The 12,241-nt window shown below is 35.2% G+C and overlaps 4 protein-coding genes across 15 annotated transcripts in view; 2 read left to right on the top strand and 2 right to left on the bottom strand.

Annotated features, from left to right (window-relative positions):
* The window catches only part of rdx (BTB/POZ and MATH domain-containing protein rdx), a 94,930-nt gene extending 94,539 nt beyond the window's left edge, over positions 1 to 391 (bottom strand). The window contains exons 1-2 of the mRNA XM_026816680.1: positions 300 to 391; positions 120 to 208 (exon numbers count right to left, since the gene is read on the bottom strand). Of these exons, the coding sequence (XP_026672481.1) occupies positions 120 to 208; positions 300 to 310 (100 nt within the window). The 5' untranslated portion in view covers positions 311 to 391. The remainder of the gene's footprint in view (positions 1 to 119; positions 209 to 299) is intronic.
* Positions 305 to 2,883, bottom strand: Orc2 (origin recognition complex subunit 2). Of its 2 annotated transcripts, XM_026816676.1 has the most exons (10): positions 2,785 to 2,883; positions 2,494 to 2,725; positions 2,321 to 2,434; positions 2,021 to 2,236; positions 1,691 to 1,947; positions 1,409 to 1,623; positions 1,209 to 1,338; positions 899 to 1,139; positions 586 to 816; positions 305 to 506 (listed from the first exon to the last, which is right to left on the bottom strand). In XM_026816676.1, the coding sequence occupies exons 2-10, from the start codon at positions 2,543 to 2,545 to the stop codon at positions 307 to 309; spliced, it is 1,656 nt and encodes a 551-aa protein (XP_026672477.1). In that variant the 5' UTR covers positions 2,546 to 2,725; positions 2,785 to 2,883; the 3' UTR covers positions 305 to 306. The 2 variants fall into 2 exon arrangements, with proteins under 2 accessions (XP_026672477.1, XP_026672479.1); XM_026816678.1 differs by lacking the exons at positions 2,494 to 2,725; positions 2,785 to 2,883 and having other exon boundaries at positions 2,325 to 2,413.
* A 134-nt stretch (positions 2,884 to 3,017) lies between these two features.
* On the top strand, positions 3,018 to 4,404 carry LOC108628762 (uncharacterized). The gene is made up of 4 exons (XM_018030910.2): positions 3,018 to 3,520; positions 3,590 to 3,703; positions 3,773 to 3,929; positions 4,002 to 4,404. Exons 1-4 carry the CDS (start codon positions 3,188 to 3,190, stop codon positions 4,169 to 4,171), a joined length of 774 nt encoding a protein of 257 aa, XP_017886399.1. The 5' UTR covers positions 3,018 to 3,187; the 3' UTR covers positions 4,172 to 4,404.
* Positions 4,405 to 4,805: 401 nt separating this feature from the next.
* Cnot4 (CCR4-NOT transcription complex subunit 4) overlaps positions 4,806 to 12,241 on the top strand; it is a 10,241-nt gene continuing 2,805 nt past the window's right edge. For 2 of the 11 annotated variants that reach the window (XM_018030899.2, XM_018030898.2), the window contains exons 1-14: positions 4,806 to 4,912; positions 6,297 to 6,377; positions 6,597 to 6,890; positions 6,964 to 7,105; positions 7,169 to 7,288; positions 7,388 to 7,653; positions 7,728 to 7,837; positions 7,922 to 8,623; positions 9,386 to 9,577; positions 9,767 to 10,101; positions 10,303 to 10,602; positions 10,705 to 10,972; positions 11,252 to 11,314; positions 11,394 to 11,650. In XM_018030899.2, the coding sequence (XP_017886388.1) occupies positions 6,661 to 6,890; positions 6,964 to 7,105; positions 7,169 to 7,288; positions 7,388 to 7,653; positions 7,728 to 7,837; positions 7,922 to 8,623; positions 9,386 to 9,577; positions 9,767 to 10,101; positions 10,303 to 10,602; positions 10,705 to 10,972; positions 11,252 to 11,314; positions 11,394 to 11,650 (2,985 nt within the window). In that variant the 5' untranslated portion in view covers positions 4,806 to 4,912; positions 6,297 to 6,377; positions 6,597 to 6,660. The other 9 variants (XM_018030901.2, XM_018030900.2, XM_018030903.2 and 6 more) reach the window with 9 other exon arrangements.

The raw sequence follows: 12,241 nt of genomic DNA, 5'->3' as shown, positions 1-12,241 counted from the left end.
TGTTGGGCTATCGGTCGTGGCACGCATCGGCGACGAAAAGCTATCCCGAAATCCCAACATCCGTGACTCTCATTGCCAGGATTTATGGTATTACAATCATATCACTTCTTAATTTCTACCTTTATTTCGTGTAATGATTCCATCAAACACCCATCGTACACCCGATCCGTGACCAATGATTTGCATTCGTTCGGCGATTCTGCAAATGCTATACCAAAAATTTTATTAATTACATGTTCTTTTTAAAAAATACATGTTTCACGAAGCGTGTATAAAAAATATAGATAAACATAGCTTACCGTATTTTCATGTGTCATGCTCTTCTAAAAATTGTTTTAGAAGTCCATTACTTAATGGAATGATAAGATGTTCAACACCATCGATATTGCGTTTTATTTTCACCAGTTTGTGATCTTTAAACTCAGTCAGTTGTGCTCTCAGAGCTAAATCAGAACTTACATGAAATCCTTCACGCGCAGCACGATAAAGATCTTTAAATGCCATACCTATTAAAGAAAATAAATTTCATGAATGAGTATTAATTGAATTATATAATTTTATATACGATTAAATCCATCTGATTACCAGTGTAATTCGCGTTGTAATTGCTCAATTGATATTTGGCAAGCAGTATGTAGATTGATTTCGCATTTGTAGTTAAAGAAAGGAAAACATTGTGAAGTGATGATAAAGCAAGAGCACCACTTTGTTGTACCAAAAGTGAACCTTCGTGAGATGTTTCTTCTTGATAAGGTAGATACGTCGTTGTGTCCCACCAGAAAAAATTAAACTTCGAACGTTTCGTATGATCCCATACTACGAATGCGTAGATATATGAAGATTATTAAAAGGTCAAATAATCACATATTAATGAAATATAAGAGCAACTTGACCATACACAGTGGACTATTGATATGATCAACTGATGCTAAAATACACAAGTTTGGTATGCTTGCAAGTGAAGATAATAAATCTTGTGCTTTATTTGTACGTAACATTATGCCATCTATGTTATGTATTAATAAATATAGTCTGTCTTTTGGATTTTTCTTTAAAACTTTTTCAATGAGATCGATGCATTCACTTGTATTGCTGGGACAGCTCAGCTCCAACAAATCACTAACTATTCCATCAAGTATCTGAAATACGACACACATTTGTATATAATTACCATGCATGTATATATACTTTAATTTTATATAACTTACATCTTTTATAGTTAAACTAGGAAAGAATCCGTTAATGACTAGTGATGGATGATAAGAAATACTCTTATGAAAATCATTAATTAAACATCTCTTTGATCCTAAACCATACAGTAACACAGTATACCCTTGCCTATAACATGATAAAGAGTACTTATTAAATATTTAAAAGTTTTGACAGTCTCTTTGTTAGTAATACTTACTCCATAATAAAGTACCACATGGGAAATAACATCGCATAGCTCTTAGTTAATGAGTAAATATTCCTTTTATGTTGTACAGAAACATAGTTTTGATTTGTTAATAACTGTTCCAATTTTTCTTTTGTTAAACGTGAATTACGTAAGTGTTCGAGCGTCCTATCGGACGTAACTACTTTTTCTGATTGCGTTGCGAAGTATTCATCAGTGCACATATGCTTTAATCATAGAACATAATTGATTAGATTAAATTATATTCATCTTTGTCTTCCAGTTTCTACTTACAAAATCTTTATGAATAATTGCAGGTTTATTTGTTCTATTTATTCTCTTCGGTGTATTTATTAAGTTAGATTGTAGTATCAATTTTTGTCTGGAAATCCTTTTTATATTTTCACGTGCTTCGTCATTACTGGACACAGCACTCTCAGAACCACTTGTTTCGTATTCAGTTTCATCGGATGGTACAAAATCACTAGGTTCTGATACACTTTCACTCTCGCTAGAAGTTAATCCAGATTCATGTTTTCTTCCAACAGGAACTGAACATGTAAATATGATTTCTGGTTATTACTCATGTATAAATTATATGTCATAGAGTTGAAAGTACTGTACCTTTTGCAATCCCTTGACCTTTCTTAGGTGTCTTTGATGAATCTTTGCCATGTACATAAATTTTTTCAAGAACAACTTTAGCTACAGATAACTGTCCTTTTGTTACATTACCAGGAGTACGACACTGTTCTGCCTTCTGTGTCATAGCAGTTCTTTTACTGGATGTTTGGAATTTGAACAATGCTTGTCCACTTATATCATCATTTGCAAATAATTCTAAATTAAGCATATATATATGTCAATATTTCCCAAAAGATCAAAAGCACCAATAAAGAAACAAACAAAGTGCAGAAGAATTACCAACTGGTTTTCGAATATTTTCTTCTATATCCTCAAGTTCCTCTCTCGTTAAATTTACTACTCCAGGATCATCGTCTGAAGAGGATGATGAGTATTTTTTGTATCGTTTATTTTCTGTAAAGAAAACAGTAATTTAATGTGATACAACTTTATAAATTACATTTATATACTACCTTTTACGCGAGCTTGTATTCGGGACGATCGTCGTAAGTTTTCTGTAGACATATCGTACGCTCTGTAATTATTTCAACTTCAACTGGACTAAAATGTGCACACTAACAATAAATAGGGCAAAATAAGCGCCAAGTGCTTTTAGGCGCTTTCAGTCAAATTTGACCAACAATCCTATGATATCTAGACTAACCACGTTTACTTTATTCAAAGCATTGCATCGGTTACGCCATCCTACGAAAAATGATACTTTAACTGAGTATCGAAATATATATAATTAAGAATGTAATTACGATAACAAATGTATTTCTAATGTTTATCACATAATTATTCAAGCACGGTTCTACTTTCTATATGAATCAAACGATTTATATTTTTCACATGGATTGTACCACTGTACGATTATGTATTATATATATATGCGAACACTGAACAGTAACAGTTGTATTGTATAGTTATAGTAGTAGCTAAGATAAGTTTGTGCATGAGTTTATGCACATTTATATATGACAATTTAATTGTAATTATATCTCAGTTTATTGTATAATTGTCCTTTAAGTTAATATAGTGAAATACACATGAACATTATGCAAATTTTATCTTGTGCGCGAATATTTTAATATGTTAGTACACTTTGTTGGAAGAATTTGAAACTGTCACACGAGGACTTTTATTTTATGAAATAATAATAAAAAAATGGATTGTTCAAATATAAATGATATAGATATAGAAGATTCTTTAACTAATTTAAACACTCAGTTAAATAAATCTATGGTTTTAATGGATACTACTGAGACTGAAATATTGTTACCAAAAAGTAAACGAGCCATCAAGATTAATACAAAAATTCAACCACCCAGTCCCTTTAATAGTACTCCTGTGTCTAGAAAGAGCATTTTGAAAAAGGATGGGAAAAGAAATACAACAGAGATACAGCAAAATGTAGAAAATAACATGAAGACACTAAATGAAACAGATAATAATAATACAACCTCGATCAACATTTTATCTACTACTAGACCACAAAATGTACTTAAGAACAGATCCATATCTTTTATCATTCAGTTTCATCCATTGTTATTGATAATTTTATTTCAGATCAATGAATTGGTTGAAGGAGAAAATTTAATTATAGAAAGTACAGATTCGACATTTACATTGGAAGATCTATCTGATAATGAAGACGTATGGATCATGGACATTCCTAGAACAGTGAGTCAACTGTGTCTGAGTATATGAGACATACATAAAATGACATTTTAATTATTACGTAACTTACAGATAGATCCAATAGAACTTAAGGGTCAAACATTAACATTTGGAGAGAAATCAAAATTTAAAGTTAAGGATGAAAAATATTGTGCAGTGAATCATGAAGTGAAATCCAATGTCACTTGTATATTTAATACTAACAGTGTGAAGTCAAGATATAAAGCTGGTAATGTATTTTTTATTCAGGTAGAAGTATTCTCAATGATTTCTTCTAATGTTTTACATCTCTTTTGCATAGTTAACGTAAAGCCAGTAGGGACGATAGGTGTGAGAAAGAAACTATCAAGTGTTTCAAAGACAAAATCAATGCAAATAGAAAACTACAGTGTGCCATTCCCAAAAAATTTGAGAACTCGACATCCATTATTTGGTGTAAGTTATGAAGGTAAAACTAGAAAAGTGCAATAACATGGCTAATTGAGAAAAACATGAGACATGCACTATATTCCAAAATTGTGTATAGCAATGAGAAATTGTATGCACATGAATCATGAAAATTTCACAAATATTTCCATTTTTGCACTTGATTAAAACTGGATTGATTTGAACGTAAATAAGGTATCATTTTATCTTATTGAACGCAATAGTGAGTGTAAAATTATGTGTATAATCTTGTAAAATAAAAAACTTGTCTGATGGAATTATTACATCCTATGCCAACAATATAAAGTATTCTTTTTTAAATCAGGCATTTAATTGATTTGAATAATTTTAAACGTATGTGATCCAGGAACATTACTTGCATGCTGGTAGTACCACTGTTAAATCGGTCATTTATTATTTCCGAGTGCGTAGGAAATATGAAACTGATGAAACTGATAAAACTGTAATTGTAAAAATGCGCTAAATATTTCGAGTACTGTAAAAATATTCGTCAAATATCCGTTCGGTATTGTTTACAATCATGGATTTATCAAGTTGAATGAAAAAAAAACCGAGGGTATAAGTCTGGTCGCGTGTAATAATGTAATCGAAATTTTGGTTGACATGCGCTTTCAGAATTTTTTTACCTATGCATCTTCCTTTAAATACCATTGTATATGTAACGTCCGCTTTTGCGCAGTCGCGGTGCGCATGCGACCAGATCTAGAAGACTGTACAAAAATTTCCCAGTACAGAAAAGAGATTTGTTAGTGGAATAGTTGTAACGTAAGTAAACAAGAGTTAAGAAATTCAGATCGACGAATACGTGAACGTGACTTTAGACCCAAGAAGAACAGTGACACACAGTTTCCGAGCTCCACGGACTATCGAGCCATTACCGTATCGTACGAAGTTAAGGTTAAACGAGTTAGGTATACCCTGTAACCAATCCAGGGTATTTAGCAACCCCTCCGACGACAAATCATTCAGTCCTTTGTGACGTTCACCGCGAATCACATCATGTTAATCGCGCTAAACATAGTTTTATTTATCATATAAATTGACTGTTTAAGAGAACTTGTGCGTTAATTGGGAGGGGGAGAGCTATACTTGTTTGCGTTCTGGTTACGATTACGTTTTTTCGAAAAGTAGGTATGAGAGACAGAAACATCGGTGAGAGATTTTCCTTGCTCAAGATCGAGACGATGATCATTGGCTAAAAGAGAACGGAACGAATGATGGCATCGTTATTCTACCCGTCTTTCTTTTTGTGTATCTATTTCTCTATCTATCACTCTCGCTCAATCTGCCTCCCTCTCCATCTCTCTCTCCCTCTCTCCTCTTTCCCTTCGCCACTCCTTTCGTTATTTCCATTTCTTATTCACTCGCTCGCTACTAGCCTTTTCCCCCCTTCAAAATCGTTGAGCGAAACGCGTCGAGACCATCGTCCTTGCATATACAGATAGTTTTATTCGAAGTTCCGTGGAATGTACGCGTTATACCCCACCACGCGGGGTTTTCACGGATTTTCGTGTAGGTTTCCTGCTATGGCGTTAGTAGTACCTCTCTCACTCGCTCTATGACGTTTCTTCGCTTCTCTGGACGCCACCAACAGCTGTTTAGTGCGATCGTCGCCCTCTCGTATAGTTCGTGTCTCGCCGTAAGAGTGAGAAAGAGAGAAAGTGAGTGGGAGAGTACAAGACGGTGGCCCTACCGCAAGTTTTTCGTCCTCAATCTCAACCGTCACGTACGAACTTGTCATTTTTATGTTCACCGTAGGACGTACGCGTTATCATTCCTAATTGATCTGAAATCGAAAGCGTCCTTTGTTCGGTTATCGCTCATCTGACAGCTCCTGTCAAACGGACCTTCCTTTCCCAACTGTTCGTCAAATCTGTCAGCCAAACAGTCATCACCGTTCACTTATACTATCTCCTGCTAGAAAAAATATTTCGTTCCATTTTCTTTTTTCGTACGCATTTATTCGTAAAAAAAAAATTGGTCCTGGACGGTTCGACGGTGGAATATTTATTTAAAGCTTTATCACGAAGTCTTTCTCACGGATCGACGTGGAATTAACACGAAAACGGCTGCTAGTACTCGATGACACGTCTGACTCATAACATTCTTACTGTGCAGCAGCATTTCAATGTCCCATTATTTGTTTCAGATTTGTGCAAGAACATTAGTGTGTAAGAAGTTACAAGTACAGTCAATTACATAGCACCAAGGCATTGTGCAGGCTTTGCAAGTATGTACACAGTAATTTTGTTATCATTAACAACAAACGTTAATAGTGTTGCTCTTTTTATTGAGAACGTTTATATATTTCCTGTGTTACACTTTTGATTGATTAATTGATAATTGAAACTGAAACCTTTCTATAATTGACTGCGACATATTTTCGTAGTGCTGTACCATCATCGAAGAGTTGTAAATTTTGTGTGAGTCTTTTTTAATTTTTGTACAGGGCTTCGACAAGAAAAATCTTGGTAATTTACTGTATTGTGTGATATAAAGAGTTAAAAACAAAAATGTCAGTATTGAATCAAAGTGGAGAAGATGCAGTGGAATGCCCTTTGTGCATGGAACCATTGGAAGTAGACGATTTGAATTTCTTTCCGTGCACTTGTGGCTATCAAATATGCCGGTTTTGCTGGCACAGAATTCGGACAGATGAAAATGGTTTATGCCCTGCCTGTCGGAAGGCCTATTCTGAAAATCCTGCCGATTTTAAACCTCTTAGTATGGAAGAAATTGCGAGGTATGCACTGTTCTAGGATTCGTTTTACTTCGCATTGCGTGAATTAATATTTATACACGTGCACTTCTATTAGATTAAAAGCAGAGAAAAGATTAAAAGATCAGCAACGTAAGCAGAGGGTCACAGAAAATCGTAAACATCTAGCAAATGTGAGAGTAGTACAAAAAAATCTAGTATTCGTAGTAGGATTACCATTGAGACTTGCGGATGCTGATGTAAGTAGAGACAAACATGAATGAAATAGAAACACGCATAGTATTTTATTAATAAATTTTCAGATGTTAAAGCGGCACGAATATTTTGGAAAATTTGGCAAAATTCACAAAGTTGTAATAAATCAGAGCACTTCCTATGCAGGGTCTCAAGGGCCTAGTGCTTCAGCTTACGTTACTTATCAAGTAAGTTACCTTTTTTTTATTAAATAAAATCATCACGCGCCCCAAATGTTTCGTTTCTTATTTTCTGTTTTATATACTTTTCAATTCGTGTAATATTAGCGTCAAGAGGATGCACTACGTGCTATAGAGGCTGTGAATAATGTTGTTATGGACGGGCGGACAATTAAAACGTCGCTAGGGACAACAAAGTATTGTTCACATTTTATGCGTAATCAGCCTTGTCCGAAACCGGATTGTATGTATTTACATGATCTTGGGGACCAGGAGGCATCATTTACAAAGGAAGAGATGCACCAAGGGAAACATCAGGATTATGAGCGCAAACTTGTGCAATCGTTACATGCGTCGCACGCATCTGCACAACGGTAACTTATTTAAATGATCGCTAAGTTACATTTAAAGTAAGAGACTTACAAGTGTTATTATTCGTACTATACAGAAAACCAACACCATCACCAGCAGTAACAGGCAGTATTGTTAGAGAGAATGGAACTTCGAATTCTCAAGCCAAAGAAGCTTGGCCATCGTTACAAACCGGACAAACAAATAGTAAGTTTCCTTACCGAAAGTGACGCACCTGAAAAATATGTGCGGGAGTGTGGATCGTTAATGAACTGATTTCTATATCTGCAGGTTCACAAACTACTTGTAAAGAATTATCACCGCCATCGCAAGCATCGCAACAGAGTCACATAACAAATGGAAGTGGTACGATAAACCAGCAGAATCACGTGTCATCTAGTGGTTCTACGCAGCAGCAGAATAACAATAACAAAGGTGAAAATATGAATATACGGAGAGGAAAAAGTAATAGTGAAAGTAAAGCTCAGACTGCGCGGAATAAACACAAAAATTGTCAAAACAAAGAGAAACATAGTACGCGGACTACTTCCCGTTCAGAATCTAGTTCCATCGGTACGCAAAATAATGTACAGCCACAAATTAATGGACAGAAGGATATTAGAAATTTTACCTCCGACTCGAATAGTGAAGTATTGCAAAAATTGGGTAGTAAGTGCAAATCGGAACAACAGCAACAACAATCGCAGCAGCCACCGCCTCAACAACAATCTCAGCAGCAGCAACAGCAGCAGCAGCAAAACAGTAAAGGATCGAAATTGATTCATCACCAGCAGCAGCAGCAGTCTCAAGAACTGAAAGTAAATGGAGTTATACAAAACGGAGATCGTCGGCATTCAGACAGTGAGACAGATCAGCAGCGTGAAGGTAGTACACCTGCTAGCACAATTTCCAGTACGGAAGATTCGAATGTGAATCATCAAGCGGAACATTTAACAGAATCGAGTGAGGAGAACAGTGGTGCTGCTATTTTAGGTGAGTTCCTTATCATAGTGATTATTTCTATATGTATTGATTTTCTGCTTTTAAAATGAACTTAAAAAAGACTAAACTCAGTACATATATAACATTGATTAAAAGATATGTAAATAAGGGAAACAGAATAAAAACAGAGGCTATTTACAGTAGTTAAAATAATAAAAAATAGTATTGGAGTTTATCATATAGAATGTTTGTAATAATTCAGAAGTCATTTTAAGTGTGTGCCTATCTTTCATAACATTGTGTATGTACACATGAAAGATAACTTCAAAAGTAATGTTAAGTAATAAGTATACTAAACTGAGAACATACATGTTTTGTGGCTATGTCTCATAACTGTAGAATAGTACTTATATAGTTATAGATATATGCCAAAATAAAGAGAGTTCTTTGAAAAAATAGCAAATGTTTTTTGTGTTCTTACACACGCTTGACTTTATCCTTCTACAGAGTATTTATTTGGGCACATATTCATAGGGAATATCTGGAAAATTGCTTCTTTTATTGTAATTTCTGCAGACTCCATCTCATTACGTACAAAGTGGATTATTTGATTTTACAATTTTTCATTCAATGCCTGCCAATTTATGCGATAAGCAAATTTTCCAGACATGACTATTTATACATTCTTGAGATTCATTACTGGTGGCAGAGGGGAATACTGCTGTTAGAAGCTGTTTATTCTGGCATTGCACACATTACCAAAACAATTTGATCGCGTCTCGTAGTGTAGAGATTTGTCCATATCATCTTTAGGTTCCTCTCCGGCTAGCACAAATTCATCACAAGGCCTCAATCAACAGCCACCACCTGGATTACATAATGGGTCTCAAGTGCAACTCAATCATCGATCGATCTTTCAGACGGACAATAATAGTTTCTTCAGTTCAAATAATTTCCAGAAAATCTCTACCACTACCACCTCCGTGCCACCTACTTCTTTGACAGGCATGTACACATAATCTTTCTAGCGTCGTTCATTTCATTTATTAACTTTCGAGATAGCAATTATCCTTGATAACAAGGTCGAAATTACTGCAGAGATTTATTTCGTTCTCGTTTATATTCGGAATGTTCTCTTTTGCTGAGGAATCAAATTTGAAGAGTATGTTACAATTAATTTTTTTGGATATGCAGCAAATCCAAACTTGAATTGGGCGAGTACAGGCTTAGCTTCTATCCCCGACTCATTGCCAATGGTTCAATCCAGCGAAGATTGGCAAGCGGCTTTTGGTTTTCAAACCGAAACGTCACGAGCAAATCATGTACAAAAATCCAGTCCTTCTAGTTCGCCAGGAGTAACATACAATTCCGATGGTTTTGTAGATGAAGAAGTTTACACTAATCTACAATACACTACATTATCAGAACCTTCTGGAAGTTTTACATCAAGCCTGCTTGTTAATTCTCCTGCATCTAAATTTATGGCAGACTTTCAACAAAACTCATTGCAGCAAAGGCTTGCTATGCAGGTAAAAGTTATTCGTTTATCAATAACATCGTTATGTCTCTTTTTTTGTTGATACATTTGAGATCGTAGAAGATAATCAAATACGTATTTCTTCTCATTGAAATAGTGATAAGATATAAATAATATTATTCAGATAAATCTTTTTGTTTTAAATTGTCGTCTTATTCTCTAGCATTGTTAGTAACCATTATAATTTCTTAAGGCACAGCAAAATCAAGAAAATTGTGAATATATCAAACAGAATGGTCACGCTACTCTAGAGGAGGTACGGAACCACAAAGAATGCAGTTCAGATTTAAAAGCCGACGACGATCTAGGTTTTGACCCATTTCACGAAACACAAAAAGCTTTGGCCGAACTCATGGAAAATGAGATGCAGATTCAGCAGCAAAGGTTGTATCAGCAACAGCAACAACAACAACAACAAAAAGAACGAGAAGAACAGACTAGAGTGCAACATCAACAGAGTATGGTCAACCTTGGCCAACAACATTTTCCACAGGTAATTAAAAAATTGTCTAATATTTAATGATTCACGAATTACCCTTTAAGTATTATGGTATATTATTCTTATATCGCATTATTGTTTATGTTTCTTACTCAGGTTGCCCACATAACACATTTACAACAGCAAGCTCAACATCTGCAGAATTTGCAAGTTCTTCAACAGTCGCATTCCCTGCTGTCTCGTCTTCCGCAAAATTTATTACAAAGTGGTACGCAAAGTCCTGCTCAAAACACCGTGGCTGCTGCTAGTTTGGGACAACGTAGTCGCCTTCCACCACCAGGTTTCCCTGGTTCTACACCAAATCACATGAATTCTTTTGGCCTTGGTATACCGCGACCAGCTCCCACGAACAATGCTCTTTCGGGTTAGTATTCTCGTAATTTCCTTCATAATTATTATCGTCATGTGGTGATCGTAAATCTATTTTATGTTCACTCTGTTTGTTCGTGAACGATTTACCAATATTTTGGAGATGTATCTTTTTATTTTTTTGTATGAATTGGATGTAACCAGTTAGTGTGAATAATTGTGTACTTGTGGCGAGCAATAGTGTTATCCAAGTATAAAACTGAATTCTTGTGACTTTGCAAAAAATTTATTCAAATATTATACATGAGTCATTCGTCTAGTGTGCTGTTTACAGGAGCCCAACCACCTCAACAAAATGCTTATCTTCCGAATGGAAACCCCCTTCTGAATTCACAAGGTAATTTTTAATAACGATATAATATTTTATGGTACGTGATCGCTGCAAATAATAGCTGATTTCGAATTGGTGTTTGAAGGTATTAGTAAGTGCGCGGGCGATGCAGTGTATGCGTTCAAAGATTGGTGTGATATTAATAATCAACAACAACAACAACAATTTCATCATCAAGCGCTACATCAGAAAGGCGGATGGAATAATTTTGGACCTATCGCGGACTGGACTTCGATTGATCCAGCTATCGTTAGTTCTAGGCCTCTTCCATTCCAAACTACCAGTACATGGCAGTTTCCACATGTTCATCCTACACATGCTGTATCACATAATGCGCAACAGGTAAGAAGTCAGTTTTATAATATTTCTCTTCGCCGTTTTGAGATCTATGACGGATAAATTACAAAACTACAATAAACTGTAGTTTTAAGGATGTATTGGCTGTACAGTCAATCCCAAAGGTTTATGCACTTTAGAAACGCATTTTTTAAAAGGAAAACAGACGTCAGAAGAACATTGCTAATAATAAACAACAAGAAAATTTTTTTATTTTTCCGAGATTTTTCCAAGGGGTACCCCTTCAGATTTTGCGAAATTTTCGTTTTTGGCCAATAACTCCCAAACCGTTGGACATACGGAAAAATTGCATAGGACCTTTCTTGTAGAGAAGGACGAGATCTACAATTTCCATGTAAATTTTTTTCGCTAGCGTCAATAGTTAACGAGTAATTTGCAAAAAACTGTTTTTTTGTTTTTCGTCAATAACTCGTAAAGTATTAATGCTGGCAAAAAACTTTTATACAGAAATTGTAGATCTCGCCGTCCTCTACAAGAAAGATCCTATGCAATTTTCCCGTAAGTTCAACGGTTTAGAAGTTATTGAGGAAAAACGAAATTTTTTTCCAAAAGTTCGCCATTTCGACGCTGGAATGG

This window comes from Ceratina calcarata, unplaced genomic scaffold (genome assembly GCF_001652005.2).
Source record: "Ceratina calcarata isolate Rehan_Ccalc_2016 unplaced genomic scaffold, ASM165200v1 scaffold54, whole genome shotgun sequence".
Lineage (NCBI taxonomy): Eukaryota > Metazoa > Arthropoda > Insecta > Hymenoptera > Apidae > Ceratina > Ceratina calcarata.
The sequence above is the reverse complement of the archived record's forward strand: the minus strand, read 5'-3'. Positions and strand labels throughout refer to the sequence as shown.